The sequence below is a fragment of the Ambystoma mexicanum genome, chromosome 1q, assembly GCF_040938575.1.
Source record: "Ambystoma mexicanum isolate Mex_15411 chromosome 1q, UKY_AmexF1_1, whole genome shotgun sequence".
Lineage (NCBI taxonomy): Eukaryota > Metazoa > Chordata > Amphibia > Caudata > Ambystomatidae > Ambystoma > Ambystoma mexicanum.
The window spans coordinates 700,260,929-700,281,516 of NC_090922.1; the positions used below are offsets into that span (position 1 = coordinate 700,260,929).

Here is a 20,588-nt window from a genome sequence, read left to right on the forward strand (position 1 = left end):
GTGTTCATGATGGAGGGGTTGGTTACCCCGTTCTTGATAATTATTATAAAGGTTTTTTGACCCAAAAAAAAAAGAAACCAGCTTTTTATTTTTCTACAAATGTGTTGGGGACTCCACTTTGGGCTCAGATTGAAGAATACAAAATGAGACCGTTTCTCCTTAAAAGTCTGTATTCTTTCAGTAGGGTACCCAAACAAGTTGTGAATTTACAAACAGTATTATCTTCAAAGGATGCTGTCACTTCATTGATTTTGAGCAGGGGTCAAGGGTTGTACATGTACGGGTAGGCCTCCATCTGGCAGAATCCAGGCTTACAAATTGATAATAGAATGTTGTGTTGGGGGAGTTGGATCAACAGAGGCATATTGCTGATAGAAGATGTTTGGTGTAATGATGGTAGGGGGGTGCAAACTTTTGAGTGCCTACAAAGGAAGTATGGCCTACAAAAGCGGGAACAAAGAAGGTATAACTTGTTTAAAACGTTAATTGAAAGACGAAATATGATGTCCACTCCTCTGGTACAAAGACCCGAGAGGTGTGATTTTATTGTGGCTGCTCCCCATAAAGTGTCAAGCTTTTTGAAACTCTTTCCGGTGGATAGTCATTCAGTCGATTCCTGGGATAACTTGAGACTTGCATGGTCTAATGAGTTAGGAGTAGATTTGTCTTTGAAAGAATGGGAAAACATATGGAGAGTCCCAATAAAGGCGAAAGGGGACATGAATGTACGCTACATTCAGCAGAGAATTTTAGGACGACTTTATTGGACTCCAGATAGAATGTATAGATTTGGCCTGAGTGATATTGATAAGTGTTGGGGTTGTTTGAAGGAAAGGGGCACCATGTTACATATGTTGTGGGATTGCACAAAGGTGAATGGATATTGGAATGATGTTCTAGATAGGATTGACATGGTGTGGAATATTGCTTTTCCAAGAACACCTTTGGCTGTACTTTTGAAATCCGCAAATTGTGTTCGACATTTGGATTGTGTGACGTTGTGTTGGGTCACTAAAGTTCTTCTGGTGGCCGCTAGACACATTTTGCGTGTCTGGAAAGCAAGGAAAAAGCCATGTGTTGAAGAATGGCTAGTACATGTGCAGCTACTTTCGTGTTTTGAGAAGATCAAATTTGGCAAATTGCATAGAGATGAAGCTTATAATGAACAATGGAGTATTTGTAATGATTTTTTGTTTAATATTTGGCTGGAGTTTAGTTGTTTATGTTTTATTTCCTTAAGAGTGTGTGAAGAGGGGGAGGCTACAGAGGGGAGTTAGTGCTGTGTTATGTTGTGTGTCTTGTGTTGGTATGTGTGTTATTGGTATCTTTGACAATATTGTATCAAAGTTTTGTTAACATTTTAAAAATCCTGTGGATATTCTTCTTATTGTTTATGCAATCTGTTTTTGATTTTATCATAAGATTCATGCTGATTACCTATCCATTATTTTGTTGCATTGAAATGTTTGTTATCCTAAAATATAACTTTGTTGTTACTTAATTGTTCCTTAAAAGTTAAATAAAGAGAAAAAAAAAAAGAACTCCTCTGACATCTGCCACCTCCTTGAAGAACCTGTCCTGGAGGTCCTCGTTCTCATGGACACATGGTTCACAGCCAGCTCTGTCACAAGTTTTGACACTCTCCTCCCTGGTGGCTACAAGATCCTCTCCAAGCCCAGAACCAACCGCCAAGGAGGTGGGGTCGCCCTTATCTTTCTGCAGAGGGTCCCTGCGTCTGTCATTCCTATGCAGGCCTTCTCCTCCTTTGAATGCCTGGTCTCCATGACTCTTGCCACTGGATTTTTCCCCTTTTCCCATCCAGCACTCCTTGTGCACCCACTCCTGAAAAAGCCGTCTGCCTATCCTTCTGGTCCGGCATACTACCACCCGATCTCTTTTCTGGGCAAACTCCTGGAAAAGCTGGCCATCTCCCAGCTTACTATCCACACTGAATCTGTTGGTTATCTCCATGACCATCAGTCTGGCGTCAGAGCAGCCAGAGGCATGGAAACTGCTCTCCTGAAGACCCATGAAGATCTGCTCACTAATTTCGATTCTAGCCTTCCTTCTGTCCTCATCCTCCTCGATCACTCCTCTGCTTTTGACACGTTCAATCATGCCATCCTGATCAACCGTCTCTGTGAGAACCTGGGCAGCACGGATCAGGCCCTGGCTTGGTTGACCTCCTTCCTCCTAGACTGACCCACCCATGTCCAACTTGGTTCCTTTCGCTTCATCACCTCTCTCTCCACATGTGGTGTCCCCCAGGGCTATAACCTCTCACCCTGACTCTTCAATGTCTACTTGGATCCTTTGGCCCACCTTATCTCTACCTTCTCCTCTAACTTTCAGTGTTAAGCGGATAACACTGAGCTCTCCTTCGGGCTCCGCTCAGCCTCCTCTCCTCTCTCATTCCTGACTGTATCTGCAATTCAGGAGGGATGCGCCTCCAACAATCTCTCCCTTAATGCCAGTAATACAGAGATCCTTCTCATTGGAACCCCTGCTCCCGCTTTCCCTCTCTCACTCTGGCCGCTCTCATTGGGCCTTCTTCCTTTGCCTTCCTGTGAGGCAAGAAACCTTGGTGCCATCTTCGACTCCACTCTGTCCTTTTCTCCTCGTATCACAGACCTTGCCAACAAGGCCCACTACCAGCTGCACCTCTTCAGAGGTATTCTTCCTTTTCTCACTTTCCCCAGCGACTCACTATCTCCAGAGCCCTGGATCTCTCTAGGCTGGACTACTGCAGCAGCCTTCTCTCAATCTGCCTTCCTCCCTCTGTAACTAATCCAGAACAGGAATGCAAGACTTGTCCTTGGCCTCAAGCACAGGGACCATATCTCTCCAGCCCTGAAATCTCTCCACTGGATCCTGGCGGCTGCAAGGATAAAGTTCAAGACCCTCTGCATCGTCAACAAGGCTTTCTGGGGCCGGGGGCTGCACTACATCCAACTCGCTCTTCATAAACACCTTCCTGCTCCAGCCCTTCGCTCAGCCACCTCCAACTCTCCGAGGGGCAAGCGCTTCTCCAGGCAAAGAGTGGGGGTAGATCTCTCTCCTCTGCAGGTGCCTCCCTCTGGAATTGCCTCCCTGCCCCGCTCAAACTTGAGCCGGACCACCTAAAGTTATGGAAGCAGCACAAGACCTTCTTTCTTTTTTTTTTCTTCTCTATCTCTCTCTCTCTTTCTCGCCTGCCTGCCCGCCCTCAGAGTTCTCACTGGGTACCAGGCTCTTCCATGACCAGCAGCCCCTGCACTGCCGCCGGGCCTACCGGGCACTTAGGACCTGGATCTGGAACCCCACAGTCCCATGCCTCCTTGCACTTCCCCAGAGCCGTGCTGCCCTGGCTGCACTTACTCAGAGCAATGCTGCACCGATTGCACTCCCCCCCCCCCCCTTCCCTCCCACTTGCATTTCCCCTCCCCTCTGAACTTTGCGTATCGCACTTGCACAATCTGAATGACACAAGGCCTAGTAAGATCGTTTGTTTTGTCCTCCCTCGTTTTGTTGCACCTAGAAACACTTCTGTACAGGCGCTTTATAAATGACTTATCACATCAATCATATGATGATTATATCCATTTGGCATTAAACAATGTACATTCTGTATGGCTAAGAAGAGGTAGCCACAAAGTCCAGAGTAGTAAGATTCAGAATTTGTTGGGCCATTTTATACAAATTTCTTACATTGGCTTAATTCCAGTCTTTCCTGTTCAATTAGATAATTCATCCAAGAAGGCAATCTGTTTTCTTACTCTCCGGTCTTCCTTGGGCATTCATTTTAAGCCACCCCAAAGAAAACAAAGGTGTTGATTCCTGAAGTCTTGAATGTCTATGCATCTCACTGTGGGACATGGTGTCAGGCGTGGGATGGGTATAAACTGTGATACAAAGTTCACTCTACGGGCTTGCACAGAGAGACCTAATCAACCATTTTGGAGGAGGGAACCCCACCATCCTCAAGAGGTTAGCCCGTCCTGTTCAGGCAAGTCAAGAAAAGGCTGGCCCAGTGGATTGCCTGAGCCACCTTCAAATACAAGGGATCTCACAATTTGGCCGGTATGAACATTCCAAACATGGCTACCCCACTAGGCCTGTCCCAGTCTTCCCCATCCACACCCAAAAACCAGGCCGATTTACAGGCTGGGGACATGCTTCCCTCTTTTGGGTTGTTTGAGGAACAATCATAATGATGTGTATTAGTTTAAATAAATGTTGTACGCCTATCTATTGTATCAAACACTATATATTGTTGGCTTAAGCACACTGTTCTAACATTTATTTTTTCCCCACAAGTGACACTAGGGCATCCCAAAACATAATAGTTGTTCAGAACTGGGATCCTCAATGTAGTATGTTCATTGAAGGCCTTGATATACCGATGTCTAAGGCAGTGCCCTTTATATCTCGTTATAGTTTATTTACAAACTGCAATGAATAAAAATACATTGAAAACATATCAATGTTCAAGCTTTTGATTATGCTGGCAAATAAATCAATCATCTGTAAGTGATCATCGGGACACCTGTAATAAAGTTGCTCTGGACCAAAACTCCTAAACCTATGTTGTACAATCGATTAAACAGTTGTAAAGGATACGTGTTTCTTTAATGATGACATCTCTTGTTGCTTGATGAAATACCATCTGGTAGAAAACATACACTATTTGGCAGACAAACTCATCATCTTCCTGCTGAGCTACAAGAGAAGCAAAAAAACAAAAGTTTACAAAATGGGCTACATATTACGTGCCATATTGACATATGTACTGTAGTATGGGTCAATTTCCACTCAAAACATACAAAATTTGCATGGTGATGAGCAGCTAACAAAGTTAATGGAGTTGATACGAACGAGTGAGTGAGCATGAGCGGTTATTTACATAATGCATTCCGAACAGTTACCATCACTTTGTGTTGCACGTCAAAGAAGGGTGTAAGTTAGGATGAGGGATCAATCTTAAAGAGGCATGATTTTAGAGCCTTGGAAATAATTATAGTGTTGGGAAGATTTTCTTTTGCTGCTTTCCCTCAATAGAAATGCATTTTCTGGCTTTGAACATCTCCTGACTTTTGAAGGTAAGCTTTTTTGCTTTATTTACCTTGCTTAGCTCATCTTTTTTGCTGGCACTGATCAGTCTTTATGGCTGTGAGTGCAGGGGATCCTGATCCCCATTACACAAATCCATGTTTGTTTTAAGCTGGACTTATCACCTTACAGTGAAAAGCTACTTTGTGTCACTTTAACTTTGTCTTTTGCAACATTATGGTTAATTGCATGATGTGCCCAATACTGCTTAGTGGCAGAGGATATTGCTCTACCACACTTTTGCATCTATCACATAATGCCTTTTAGAGTACCATATACTCTAAAACGGCCATGCAATATGATTCCACCCAGTCCTTTGGCATTCTTCTTGCCCTACCAGGACCCTATTTGCCATATATGGTAAATCTTTTCCCAGGCACAGACATTTTTCCTGGGCAAAGCACCGGTTTGAGGTCAGAAATGGAGGATTTGCATGTTGCTGGGCAGATGTGGTGGTTGGAGGATGTCTACGTTTGGACAGCCCATGACCGTTTGAAGGGGCATCTGTTACAATAACCTAGTCTGTGGGACTGTGCAATAGTGGACTTCCTGGATTCTTTACATCTAAATGAGAATGCGGTCTCAAAAGGAATACTAACGTGAACCTTTGCGGATTCCCTAGAACCAGAACGAGACTGTTGGTTGTAACAAATTTTCTTACTTAGATTTTTGCAATGGTTATGGAGTGTTTTTTTTCCTAGCCTCATAAATGAGGCTGATGTTTTTTTTTACGACTTGCTGACCAACCTGTTTGTAAAAGAGGAATAAGGTCGGGAGAATCTGTCATAACAAAGGTTCGGCGTCCTGTCAGCTTGCTTTCAGGGTTCGCTGAGCTGGTATTTTAATAAAAAAAAAAAATCACCTAATAACGTAGTCCGTGGGATTTTGAAAGGAAGGAAGGAATGCCTACTGGGGACGCATTGCCAATGAAGCATATAATCATGTAGTACCAGGTGTTTTGTCTGAATTTGTGGCAGAGGGCCTGTGTGATGTCATTAATCCAAGATGGCCAATGTTACAGATACAAATGTAGTTGTTGCGTTGGAATTGCTATTTTTTTTTTAATAATTTTTATTAAATCCAACTGAACAATACAAACCAAACAAACAAAACATGAGTCATCAAAAACATCATACACTTGACATCAATGTACTGCTTCCCCCGCCCCTCCCCCTGGTCCGAGCCCAACCATCTTCATTTTCCATTTCTGCATCCTGTGGCAGATGCTCCTTCCCCGTGGAGTCATCTGGGTCCGGAAATGACCCGAACAGTTCCGCTATTAGTGACTTCCAGGCCATCAGGGACTCCGTACCCTCCCATCCCCCGACATTGCTAGCCTCCTGCCTGCTTTGCCATAGTTTCTGCCTCTGCCCATTTCTGCAAGTCCCTCCACCACACCTCCACCCGTGGTCTATGACATGTCTTCCATCCCATTCTTCTTTTTGCCAGCACATATGCTAAGTCCTTCAGTTTGCTCACATGTTTTAGTTTATCAGACCTCGGGAACACCCCTAACAAACAAGCCCACACCGTGTCCACTACCATCTTGACCCCCTTCACTGCCAGTTTACTTTCCACTTCGCGCCAAAATCGTGCAATGACCGGGCACCACCAGAACATGTGTACCATGCCTGCGTTCTCCTCATCACACTTGGGGCATGCCTGTCGTCCTGCATTCGCAAACCTCGATATCCTCTGGGGTGTCATATAGGCCCTATGCGTGATATACAGTTGTATCTGTTTTAACCTAGCATTTCTAGACACCTTCTTATGATACCCCTGCACCTGTTCCCACATCCTGTCCTCCATTGGGGTCCCCACTTCAGTTTCCCAATCCAATCTCAGTTGGGTGATCTCTTTCCCCACTTTGAGCATCAACATCTCGTATAATCTAGATGTCTCATGCCCCCCTTCCGCTATGTCGCAGATCATATCCACTGTGGCATCTGGCTCTCCTCTAGCACGGTTTCAGACCACATTTCCTTAACTCTCTGCACCAGTCTATAGTATGCAATATACTGACCCGCATGCAACCCATACCCATCCCGCAACTCCTCAAAGGCAACAATTGAGCCCTCCTGCCAAATGTCTCCCATGGTTGCGAGCCCCACCTGCTCCCAGTGGTTCCCGATTATCATCCTTAGCTGTACATCCTCCCCCGTCAATGCAACCAGTGGTATCTGCAGGGAGCATGGAGTAGCACTTTCTAACATCTTACACGCTCTACGCCACACTTGCCACCCCAGCAACATCATCACCGGACGCCCTTTCAGTTCAGCTCTGGGTACCCACATCATTTCTTTCAAGTAAAAAGGTGTGCAATCCCGCCCAAACAACCTGTGTTCAGAGGTTTCTTCATAAGAAAGCCATTTAGCGACGTACTGCAGTTGGCTTGCCACATAATGCAGCTCATAGTTGGGTAATTGTATCCCTCCTCTTTCGTGGAAGTTCAGTAGCTTCCACAATGCCACTCTGTTCCGTGTGCCATGCCACAAAAAATCCCTACTCATACTGTTCAGTCGGGTGAAGAATTTCTTAGGTATCAGGTATGGAATGTTCGCAAAATAATGCAGGAGTCTAGGAAGGACCACCATCTTGAGCATCCCTGCCCTCCCCATCATAGCTAAGGGCAACCTCACCCAAAACCGCATGCAGTTCTCAATTTTCCCCAACGCCATCTCAGTGTTGTGCCTATGCTCTTCTTCCACAGTGTGATAGATATCTAACCCTAAGTATCGGAACGTATCAACCGCCCATGGCACCGGCAATACAGGTAACCTCTCCGACCGGGATACCCTTATACCTTCCCAGCGGGAACATGCTTCACTTCTGGGGGTTCACTGCTATACCAGAAAGACCCGCATATCTATCCATTACCTCCAGGATGTGTTGAAGATTCTCTTCTGGGTACCTCAGGTACAGCAACATGTCATCTGCATATAGAGAGATCAAATGTTTTTCCCCTTTTACCTCAATGCCTATTGTATCGTACTGTTGTCTCAGGTATATCGCTAGAGGTTCCAGGGTGAGTATATAGAGCATTGGGGACCACGGACAACCCTGTCTGGTGCCCCGACCTAGCTGCCACCTTTCCGATATCACCGATCCTGTCTTGACCCAGGCCAGCGGCTCCTTATACAAAATCTGCGCCCACCGTACATATCCTGGCCCCAGCCCATACCCTTTCTAGGGTCGCCAACAACCATGGCCACTTAACCGAATCAAAGGCCTTTATTGCGTCCAGGGACACTATCGCCATTTCCCCGGTGTGTTCGCTGCTGCTTTCAATGATACGCTGGAGTTGCCTGTGATTATTCAAAATATTCCTGTGTGGGACATATCCCGTCTGATCAGGGTGTATTAATCTACCAATCACCCTCTTCAATCTATTTGCCAATACAGCCGTCAATATTTTACCGTCTTGATTAAGCATTGACAAGGGGCGGTACGAGCTACAGCTGTGCCCAGGCTTATTGGGCTTGGGCAGCGGTATTATGACCGCTTCCCTCAATGACTCCGGCAGATATCCTGTCTCAAATGCCTCATTCAACATTTCCAGCAGCGGAGTAAGAATCTCTTCCGCATATATTTTATAAAATTCAGTCGGGAGTCCATCTGTCCCCGGCGTCTTGCTGGTGGGTAACTGCCTCACTACCTCCCCCAGTTCCTCCAGGGTGACTGGTGCGTCCAACTCTTCTCTCTCCTCCTCACTTATCTTGGGCAACCCGATATCCTCCACTGTCTCCACTATCGTATCTCGGCAGTTTTCCCCTTGGTCTGCATATAATATCTTATAATAGTCCACATATTCTTGGTTGACTTCCTCTTGAGTATCTGCTACACTACCGTCCTCCCTTGTAATAGTTCTAATCGTAACTCTAGGGTTCTCACTCTTATATAACCATGCTAAGAGTCGACCTGGTTTATCCCCCCCGCGTGCTGCCTCTACATATTTCCGATAATTCAGGTTACACAATCTGTCCCAGTGCTCCGCACATTTCTGCTGCAGCATAAGTACTAACTCTAATTTCTCTTTAGTGTTGTCTTCACCCCTCAAAACCTCCTCTAGTCTCTCTTCTGTCAAAATGCCACCTTGTAACCCTTTAGATTTAGCGATAGCTGCCCCTCTCATCACAATTTTAAAGGCCTCCCACAGTGTTCCCGCCGAGTCTACGCTACCTGTATTCGCCTCAAAATAATTCACAATCTCCTCCCTCATGTCTTCTCTAAAGAGGGGGTCTTTCAATGCCTCAGCTCGCAGGCGCCACGTCAGAATCCTTGCTCTCAAGGGGCTAAATCGCCAGGCGAGAATCAGGGGCGAGTGGTCCGAAAGGACCCTTGCTTTATATTCTATTTGTACCAACTCTGCTGTCACTTCAGACGTAGTAAAGAAATAATCTAGCCTAGTGTGCAGCTGCTGCGGTGCAGAATAATGAGAGTACTGCCTCTCTAGGGGGTGACACGCTCTCCATGCATCCACTAATCCAAAATCATTCAACAATGCCTGCAGCGCTTTGGCCGCAGGAGCTGGTCTATCCATCTTCCCGTCTGACCTATCTACCCTTGGGTCCAATACGCAGTTGAAATCACACCCCCCAAATCACAGCACTCCCCACGCACTTGCTCACGTTAGTACACAACGTCCTAATGTACGCTGCTGTGTTCTGGTTCGGGGCATATGTATTTATTATGCTTATTTCCCTATTTTCCACTAGCCCTCTCAGAATGACCATCCTCCCGTCCGCCTCTGCCACCTCTTGTAACCGCTGGAAGGGGACATGGGGAGCCACCCAAATGAGCACGCCCCTAGCATAGGCAGAATAAGATGAGCTCACCATCACTCCCTTCCACTTCCTAGCGATCATATCCGCTTTCTCGCATGTCAGGTGAGTCTCTTGTAGCAATGCAATTTCTATTTTATGCCTGCGCAGGTAAAGCATAACCTTATTCCTATAACTGTTTAGCCCCCTCACATTCCATGATATTATTCTAAGGTCCCCCATAACTTTCTCCAAGTGCCTTCCGCCTCCCACAGGCGCAGTACGACTCTGAGGTCTCTACTCGTCTACTTAGGCTCTTTCCCAAATACCAACTCCCTTTAACCAAAAAAACACCCAACTCCCCGCTCCACCTTCCCTCTCCTCCCAAAACTATATACACGTCAAACTTCCCACCTCCCTCCCCTCCCCCCGCCCATTCCATCCCCAACAACTCCCTCCCCAACTGTTGCCCAGCTCCATCCCTGGATCTCAAGCACCCCCACATCTAGCCCTGTCTGGTACACACAGAGCTCAGTGGGGTGAAGCGCCCTAATGGCCACTTAACTATTAATACTGAATGGGGGTGTAAGGACTAGCCCTGCCAGACCCCTTATTAAAGCTACAGTCACAGTGCACGCCATACAATATCTATTCTACTCCAATCCCGTCTGCTAACGGGCCACATCAATGACTATAATCAAGTCCCATAGTCCAGAGCCGCACCAACTGCCAGCGCTCCCGTTACACTTTACTTATCTCGTCCGTCTCCTTCGTCCGCCTGGATGTCGGGCTCCTGGGGGGCATCCCTGCGTATCAAGCCATCCCATGGCATCCTCCGGGGTGTCAAAAAAACAAAGTTCTGTTTTTATGAAAGACCTTCAATTTCGCTGGATAAAGTAGCATGTATTTCTGGCCCGCTTCCCTCTCAACAGCCCCGAAGTTCATTCGGCTCCGCTGCACCATCAGGGTGTAGTCCGGGTAGGCTGTTATGTTTGCCTCCCCCCGCTTAATTGTTCCACCTTTGCGGAAGTGTTCCAAAATCCTTTCCCGGTCTCGATAGTTGAGGATCTTGGCGATAACTGGCCTAGGCGGATTGCCCGCCGGCGGCCTCCTCGTCAGGGCCCTATGTGCCCGCTCCACAGCAAATCCCTGAGACAGAACTCCTCCTGTAGCAGCATGCCTTCGACAAACTCTGTGGTGTTATGGCCCTCTATTCCCTCCGGTATACCCACAATACGGATGTTATTCCTTCGGGCACGTCCTTCCGCTTCCTCCGCCCTACTCTCTAAGTTGCCCACTCTCTGCACCAGGGCATGCAGTGCCGACTTGTGTGAGGCACAGTCCGCTGTGTTCAGACTCCCTTCCTTCTCCATGCTCTCCGTGCGCTCCGCCAGGGCCCTTACATCCTGTCGGAGTAGGTTCACCTCCTCCTGCACTTCACCAACTTTAAGGTCCAACGCTGATTTTAGTTCGGCCACAACTATTTCAAGCTTGGCCTCCCAGTCCGCTTTCAAGTCTGCTTTCAAGTCCGCAATCGCAGCCAGGACCTCTTGATTAGTGCCCGCAGCGGCCATGCTACCTGCGGGGGGCCTGTCCCTGCTTCTGGCACCTTCCGGGCCGGGCGGCGTTCTGATGAATTCGTCCAGCGTGGGCTGCTTCACTTTTTGCCTTGGAGGCTTAGTAGACATGACTTAGCAGCCGCACGTTGTGGGTCAGCCCACCCCTTATGCTCCACAGTTAGGGGGTGAAGGGCACGCCCTCCGTTCCAGTGCCCTAGGCCTTAGCCAAGCATGGGGACCTCAGAATCTCGAAGGCTCCACCAGCCTTCTATTGCCGCAATGGATTGTGTCCTCCCACGTAATAACAATCCGCCTCAGGCTATCCGCCTCTTGTCGGGGGGGCCAGCGCCAATGCCCGCAGCAGCTTTTTGGGGCGCCGATGCTACGCTGCCCTCTTGGACAAAACGGCCACTACACAGAGACTCGTGTCCTCAAGTGCAGCGACAGTTCACAGTCTGGGCGCCAGCTCTCTCTCAGCAATTGTCCAAGGCCCCCCCAATGCCACTGCTTCACATGTTAATTCCCACCACAGCAAGTGATCCTACCGTGGGCGGAGTGTCCGCATCATCCGTCCATACACTTGCTTGGATCGGTCTGTCCTTTAGTGGGCGTCGTCCCACTACTGCCCTCCAGCTATTATCACAGGCCTCCACCTCGATCCTCATTGCACAGTGGGTTCCACTGTCTCATTGCGCAGCCCTCGATCGTGCCACAATGTAGTGCACGCCGGAGTGCTTGCCCGTCATCCAGTCTCTCCACAAAAATGCCAAACACGGCCGGTCAGGGCCCCCACAAGTGCTCACCTCCACAGAACCCTCCTGGGCGTATCAGAATGATTCCAGCTCTCTCCTCTCCTTCGCCCAGGTCCCGGCGGGGGCCGGTGCCTCCAGCCTTATCTGGCCCCCACAAGCCCCACAACCGCAGGGGGGGCTAACATTCAATGAGCGCCCGAGGTCCTACCATGAACCCCGGGGAGCACAATGCCAGCCACCACACAGTGCCCGGCAACAGCAATCCTCTCAGGGGCAGCTTCGCTGTGTCCTGTAATCGATTTAGGCAGAGGTCCCCTGCTGCACTTATCCCCGCCACGGGCCTGGCCACCCTCCTCCGGCAGGGTCCTGTATTGTGCTCCCGAGCCGGGCTTCACATCCCACAAGAAGCCTCAGTCAGCCCGATCACGGCCGCACCAGCCCCGTGCACAGCCCCAGCGTCAGCGTTCCAATGTACCGCGCCGCTGATGTTATAGCGCAGCGTACTGCCACATTGTCCGCCAGCGCGCCCGCTGGCTTCAGTTACCTCTGCCCCTTTTGCGGCCGTGCCGAAGTGGTCTTTTTTGGAATCGAAGCCTGGTGAGCGCGGCTTCTCCACTCCACCTCGCTCCGTGACAGCTGCGCTGCCAGGGGCAATCCACCAGCCCCGCGCGGCGTCCGCTGCCAGGCACTGGCCAGGGCCCTCCACACCTGCCGTTCTCGTCCCGGTCCGCGGTATACGTATCGCGGTCTAGCAGGGCCCCCTCAGCAGTGCCTGTGTTGTGTGCCGGCAGGGTTCCTTAGAGGCCACTTCTGGCTTAGCCACGGTCGCACCAGCTCGCCTGCACGGCCGCAACTTCCACAGTTAGTTTATGGCCCTTTGTCCAGGGGTCGCCATCTTGCCAGTCACTCGATCTCCGCACCCAGCTGCTTTCCGATGGCCGTAACATCCCTTCCACGCTACGGTTCAGGCCCTCGCAACTCTCGTTGTGTGCTCTGGTCTTTCAGACATACTTGGTTATCATACTGGCATGCCTTTTCACTCGAAAACTTGTTTTATCCGAAGGATCATTAATGGATCTACAGGAGCTCCCCACAAGAACGTCCTTTCACGTAGCCATCAGGCCACGCCTCTCCTGGAACTGCTATTAGGGCGGTTCTACGAAAAATTTGCTAAGTAGGTTTTTTGTTAAACATGAACAAAGGAATAGACAAGTTCATATAAGGAATATGACTGTTTCCGAGATATAGCCTTGTAAATTCCTGCTTCATCGCAAACCTTCGACTGTATTCTCACTAAATTATAAACATTGAAAGCATTTGCAACTTTCTCATCGAAATATACTATTTATTAAAACTACATTAGCCATTTACAATTGAAGAGACAAATTAAGGTTTTACAGGTCATCTTCTGAGTGCCATAGTTAATTTTCATCATCTACGAAATCGTTAGAGCTCTTCGTCGCCACCACACGTACAGAGGTCTATGCATCTTAGTGACTGAGCTCAACATTTGTAATGCACATGTCCTTTGACGCATGCACACCGTAACAGCTGTATGTTGATTGTGGTGCATATGGAAAACATACACATTGTAGGAGAATATTGATCATCTGCCTTCCCCCACCCGAACTGTGATGGTTCTGGGAGATGTGAGTGTTGTTGATCAGCGCTTCGCCACTCCATCACCTGGTAATGAGTCCTTAAGATGTATGGTATTAGATAGTATCTTGTTGGTGGCCAATTTTCACTTTGCATCCCTTTTTTGTGAACATCCACCAATGCAGTTGACCAAGGTCTGAAATCTTTACTCCTGTTGAGTAGACTTGACAAATTAATTGCTCTTCAATCATTTATCTTCCTTCTTAAATTCTTCTTGACATCCAAGATTTCCCAAAGCATCAAAGATTTCAAGTATTGCAAACTTTCCAGAAAGATAATTTTCCTTTCTTTGTAAAGCACCTGGTAACATCACACCCTGAAAGAGCATAAAGTCCTAGTAATTCCTGCACTTTTGTAGGCCCTTAACAGGAGCACACACGTTTGAGATCTACAAGTCTTCTATTAGTTTCGACTCCTGTGCCAAACATGCTGTCAGATGGAAATAATTGTGACCACTACAGTGAAAGTACAAAAACATCAGTATCAGGTGAATATATGTGGAGGGTAGTAGAATGACAACAAAATACATAAAGGGAGTGAAAGAATTATGTTTGTGTCTGCCTCCTCATGTGTGCTTTCAATGTCTCCAACATCATTTCTATCTGATGACTTGACTTCATTTCTCCAACTGGGTACCAGGCTTCATTTTATCCTCTGTGCATGCCGAATTGCTTTATGAGAGGTAAAAACTGCTAACTCGTATTTCGTGTTACAATGCAATAGAAAGGTTCTCATGGAAACATGTTAAATATTTGTAGAATACGCGAGTTTGTACTCAACAGGTGGTCCTTTTCCTGCTCTTTCCTTCATATGGAGTTTTTGAGTGAATTTCTTAGGTCAGTATCAAATACTAAATGAGTTCCATCATACTTGAGCCAATAAGGTTCCATTTGCTTGTTGAATTCAACCTCAATCATGTTAGAAACCTCTGTATGTTGTTCCACTTCCAGTATCTTCATCAGCTGGCTTTTGTTTCCAGCTAAAATCGTTGTACCATCTAAGTTGAACATCGAAAGAGGTACTGCAGAGAATTCGTAATTACTCAAGCATTCCTGTAGATCAATGTCAGTTTGACTTCGTGAAGCAATCAGCAAACGTGTGAACAAAGAACGACCTACCTTCAACTGCACTATGGTGTCTGATACTTTTGTATTAATAATTTAGCATGCACTTTTACACAGCTGAAGGTTCTTTTTCTTCATTGGTGCCGACACGCTACAAATGTATGATTCAATCTGGTTTTCTTTAAATCTGTTGTACATTTGGCAACTCTTTTCTGTCATTCTGGTCGTGTCCTTCTGATTATTTAATCAAAAACCGCCTTAGTCCAGATGTTGAGTCCTTTTGCATCATATTCACAGGTTAGGTCAATTGCATGATCGTGTTTTCGATCTTTTGTACATCTTCCTTTTGGCGTATTGCTTTGGGTGATGTTACATGGTGATGTGTTGACCGTTCGTGATCTGTGATTCCTACAATTCAAGTGATGGAAGGTGTAAATCCAAGTCTGCAGTTTGGACGATCTGATAAATAAAAGCATAGTGCCCACTAGATGAATGTACTGAAGAGCAACTCTTGAGTGTTGGATTTTCTTGAAATGCTTTAGCCTCAAATGCTTTCATTTTGGCCATCAAATTCAAATTTGTCAGAACTGTCAACATAATTATGGACTGATTTTGTTTCTTGGGAATCATCCACTTATAAACTTTTAAGTAACTTCTTAAGTTCAGGTTCCATCCATTCCTTGATTTCAACATGCTCTTTGTATAATTTATCGATGATGCATTTTGAAAAAGGGAAAGCCTTAGCGATGTGTGTTCGTCAACGTCTCCCCTTGCGCACTACCCTGATATAATCTTGGACACAACATTTGCATCATAAAGTACAGTTAGGGAGGCCTCAATGCCTGTACCATTCACAAAAGAACTAATAGCTTGAAGCATCACCATTATCATATGTAGCTCAACTAGTCTAAGCATCCAGTTTTCATTATTCCGTTTTAGCCATATCTAATTTTAAAAGAGGCTTGCAAAGACCAAGAACTAATGTTACAATTATATTTGTGACAACAGGTGTTATTTGTCCACTTCATGAATGTGGGCTGTGTTTGTGTGCTTATTGGGCTGGCATCTATGAGTGGGAGTGCACAGACTTATTTAGTTGTAGGATCATTTATAATGGAATTGTAAGCTAACCAAGTCGAAACCGTAGTGAGTGGTTCGGACTCGGTCTCACATTCATCGGTCTCGTTTTCTTCAGTGAGATTACAATGTGTATCCAGCAACTCTTCATCGAAACATTCTTGAAAATCACTGAACTGCAAGACTTCCGTCATCATCCAAAGTAGGTCTTCAAGTCTGTTGGAATCTAAAATAACCTTATTCATCTCTGTACAATCAGTGATTTGACTGCTTACAGAATTCTGTGGTCTACAACCTCATAGCAAGGCCTGCAGAATCTTCTGCAGTGGTCCAAGTGATGATGGTCCTGATATTTCAATTGGGCTTAGGACAACTGACTCCTTCTGAGAGACCCCCATAACTGTACCGTGCAAAGTTCCTTTACCATACAAAGTATCCAGCACAATAGGCAAATCTGCCTCTGACCAACTCTGAGGTTATGTAAGATCATCCACATGCATCTATACGTTTTATTACCTCTGTGGCTATCTGTGTCGGAAACCAAAGGTCTCTGGCGTAATCTATAGAAGCTCCCATGCTATGCAGAAATTAGGATTTTGCTGTGGGTAGCTGTGTGCATTATGAGCCCAACTGCCACTTGCAAAGTAATTTTGCTGGTATGCCGTGTAGTAGAAGTGCTTGTGTATGAAGCTTATCGTGGTGATTGCATTTCAAATAAAATAAAATAAATATATTAAGATCTGTGACAATTTCTGAGCCCTATTCATTAAATTGGTATCCCGCTTTTCTGAATTACTGTTCATATCCCTTTGTCCTTGACAGCACCAGTTGTAAAAAAAGAACGACTTCCTTTGGAACAACATCTGCCAAATCCACTTCTTTAAAACGTCCAGTGAATTGCCATTGTTCACAAGTTAGTACGGCGCTCTGTAAAATCTTAGCTGCTTCAAGAAGGGTTCTCATATTTTTCTCAATATCCTCAAATACTTCTTCTGCATGAGATATTGCAACATTTGCTGTTACTTTCAGTGAGATTCTTGGTTCATTTACCATTTTGGGATTGCTAATAATAATGCCAATACATCAAATACATCAAAGCTCTTCTATAAAATGTGTTTTCTCGTTTTTATCTGTCTTTCTTCCAAACCACTGTTAGCTGCAACTTTCATGTAAAGCTTTTCAATTTCAATTGTTAAGTTGCCTTCAAGGAGAAAGTCACTGATTGAAGATACAAATGTAACATTTGTTGCTTTGTAAAACAGTGAATTTGGCTGCATCTTTATGGTTAGTGTAGGCTTGCGTCATAAGATATTCACTACATGTGTGTTCTGTAAGGGTGCAGAAGGAGGAGACTGACACAGGTGGCATTGTTTTTGGCATAAACTTTTATTTTCCCAGAAAATTAATAGAAAACCTACCTCTCCCTGGCTTGACTAGGGGTTTCCATGTTTCAACTAAAATACTAAGGAATCGGTCAGGCTGTCCATGTAAATCAAGAGTCCACCACCCTGTGTCAAAACCAATTTCTGTCCCTTATATTTGTAACTAAACTAAAAAGGTAGTGGATCTTCTTGGTCCACAAGAATGGCACCCTTTCTCTGGACAACAGATCATAGTTACAGTTGTAGGTGGTAGTTATACCTGAGGTAATAACTCCCTTCCCCAGGTCAAATCCCTTTCCAAGGTACAACACAATGTCCCAGTCTGTAATGCAGTAAGGTTCTCAGTATGAACTCAAGAGGTAAAGTGCAAATTCAAAATATCAACATTCCTTATTGCCCATAGTGGTTTCTTCACTAATGCATTCCTGGACAATGCCGCCCTTCTCCAGGTATCTTGCTCTCAGTGTTTTCACAATGCCAGGGGAATGATTCCCTTAACCTGCCCTTTTCCAGGCTTACTCCGCAGATCACAAAACCAGGGGGAATGTCTCCCTTCCCCTGGCCTTTCTCAGATAACACAGTATCCATCCCAATTCTCAGAGTCAAAGGGAATCTCTCCCTTCCTCTGGCCTTTATCTCTTAGTGCCTTGGGGCATTTTTCATCTCCCAAGTGTTACCAACGTGGTTTCCTCACCTGCCAAGTGTGTTTAGCCCTGAATTAATATTTGTTCTCACATATCATAGTTCACACTATCAGGTCTTATCCTTATATACACAGTTCAAATAACTTAAGGGAATCTCTATTTTCTTCTGGCTTCTCTGTTCTACAAGTTCCACCAACTTGGTTTACTCTCCTGCCAGGTATTGTTTGCTGGGATGACCACTCACCCTGTTTCCTTCGTTCTCCAAGATTTGGTTTTCCCCACTGGGACGAGGAAGATCAATCCACTCCTACTCCCTTGGCTCACAACAGCCCTCAGAGTTCCCCAGCGCCTTCCTAGGCACCCTCTGCATACTTTTGACTTGGCTTGTGGGGCTTCCATCTCCTCTGGCGTCTGTGGCTCACCTCGGCTTCCCTTTGGCTAACACAGTCCGTTCTTGTGCTGCGCCGGCTTTGCCACGCTTGTCTCTTCCCAGGGATCATGTAGCCCATTCGGTTCCCTGCATCTCTGGAAAAAGACGTTGGGTTCCCCAGCCTTCAGGTAAGTTCTTCTTTCTTCCTTGGATGCCGAGTGCCTACCGCACGCGTCGTGGCCTGCAGCGTCTCTGTCAGCACTGCTCCGCTCCCCTGCTCGAAGCTCCTCCAGGGCTGGACTGACTCCGGACTTTGTCCTTTATTGCTTTTTAACTTGTGGTTTGCGCTGGCTTTTTCTGAGCGACTAGACCGCTCGCTGTAGTTTACCATGATCACCTTCAGAGTTCTGTGCTTCTCACTCGTCTCAGTATTACTATTGTGTTTCTCCACTGCGTCACAAGGATTCTTCTCCGTACCAGTCCTCGAGTCTATGCCAAATGGGTAGTCCCTACTTTTCCTCGTCTCAGTACATCTCAAGAAGGAGGTTGATTTCCTATCTTACACACATACATGGAAGTGTGGGGTACTGAAGTGACCTGTGTATGACAGGAGGGTGAGGCAGGTATGAAAATACTGCATTTTCCCTGGATAGTTGTCCGTAGACCCATAGAGGTGACTCCTCCACATGAGATCCTCCTGCTGAGTACCACCCCCATGGGGACTAACGGGTAGCACCCTTACCTCCCTGGCCTCACAGTTAGGGGCTCCCCCTCTGGGAGAAGTGACAACATCCAAGGATTTGTCACAGTTCTGTAAGCGATATGCCTAGTCTGGGATGCTGAGGAAAACCATTATTGATGTATTTTTATATCCAGTTCAGTACTCTAGATGACAACCCTTGTATAACACCCCCCTCTTAGAATCCTCCTGACCACACTGAGCCAAGAAGTAGGTTTGTTTTGCAAATTTAAAAGGTTTATTTGCACAATTCAATAATATGACAATGCATTACTTACCGTAAAAGCATTTCTGATGTTTGTATCTGCTTAGATTCACATGCTGTGCATAGGTCCGACATCCAGTGGTCACTGCGGAGTATTGCATTTTGTTTTTCGTAGTCGAAAAGGGGACGTCGACAAGGCGTGTCTGTAACACTATCCCTATAGTGACGTGCGTTGTACCCATAATCCCTCACGCATCGAGGTCCCTCTGTTTGCATTTTTCTGCCCTGAGGGAACCTTCTAGACGTGAGTGAGTACAGAAAAGAGAGAGATATAGAAAAGGATGTCTATGTTCCTTCCATCCGAGCGGGGAGGAAGGGTGGGCGCATGTGAATCTAAGCAGATACAACCATCAGAAATGCTTTTACGGTAAGTAATGCATTGTCTTCTGATGTTTGTTAATCTGCTTAGAATCACATGCTGTGCATAGACTAGCGAGCAGTACCCGGAGTTGGAGGTGGGTTGTGAGAAGGAACAGTAGAGAAAAGATGTCTTAATACTGCTTGTCCCACCTGGGAATCAGATCTAGAGTGGCCATCTAGACAGTAGTGTTTTGTAAAGGTGTGTACAGAACTCCAGGTTGCCGCTTTGCAGATGGACTCAAGGGGAACATTTGCAATGAATGCTATGGATGCCCCAGTGCCTCGAGTAGAGTGTGCTCTTGGCTTGAAGGGTAGTTCTCTCTTAGCAAGAGTGTAACAGAGAGTGATGCATTGTACAATCCATCTAAATATAGTGGATTTTGAAACTGCATCTCCTTCTCTTCCTGCTGCCACCGAGACAAAGAACTGATTAGTCTTTCTCAGTGGAGTAGTTCTTTCCATGTAAAACATGACAGCTCTGCGCACATCAAGTCTATGCAGGCTTTGTTCTCCTAGATTTGAAGGATTTTGAAAGAACGTTGGTAGTTCTATAGACTGGTTGACATGAAATTTGGAGATGAATTTCGGTGCGAACCTTGGGTGTGTGCGTAGAACCACTTTATCCTTGTGAACTGTTACAAAGGGGTCTAAAACCAAAAGGGCCTGTAGATCACTTACTCTCCTAATGGAGGTAATAGCGATTAGGAAAGCAGTCTTAAGAGTGAGATCTTTAAGAGTTGCCTTGTGCATGGGTTCAAAGGGTGACCCCATGAGCCTGGTGAGTACCACATTTAGATCCCAGCCAGGAGCTGGGTTTGCTATTGGAGGGTGTATTCTCTTTACCCCTTCCATGAAGGCTTTGATTACTG

At 46.2% G+C, this 20,588-nt stretch overlaps 1 protein-coding gene across 2 annotated transcripts in view; it reads right to left on the reverse strand.

Annotated features, from left to right (window-relative positions):
* The window catches only part of KIFAP3 (kinesin associated protein 3), a 1,278,226-nt gene that overhangs the window by 295,460 nt on the left and 962,178 nt on the right, over positions 1-20,588 (reverse strand). For both annotated transcript variants that reach the window (XM_069641307.1, XM_069641308.1), the window contains one exon: positions 4,600-4,698. In XM_069641307.1, coding sequence (XP_069497408.1) covers positions 4,600-4,698 — 99 coding nt within the window. The remainder of the gene's footprint in view (positions 1-4,599; positions 4,699-20,588) is intronic.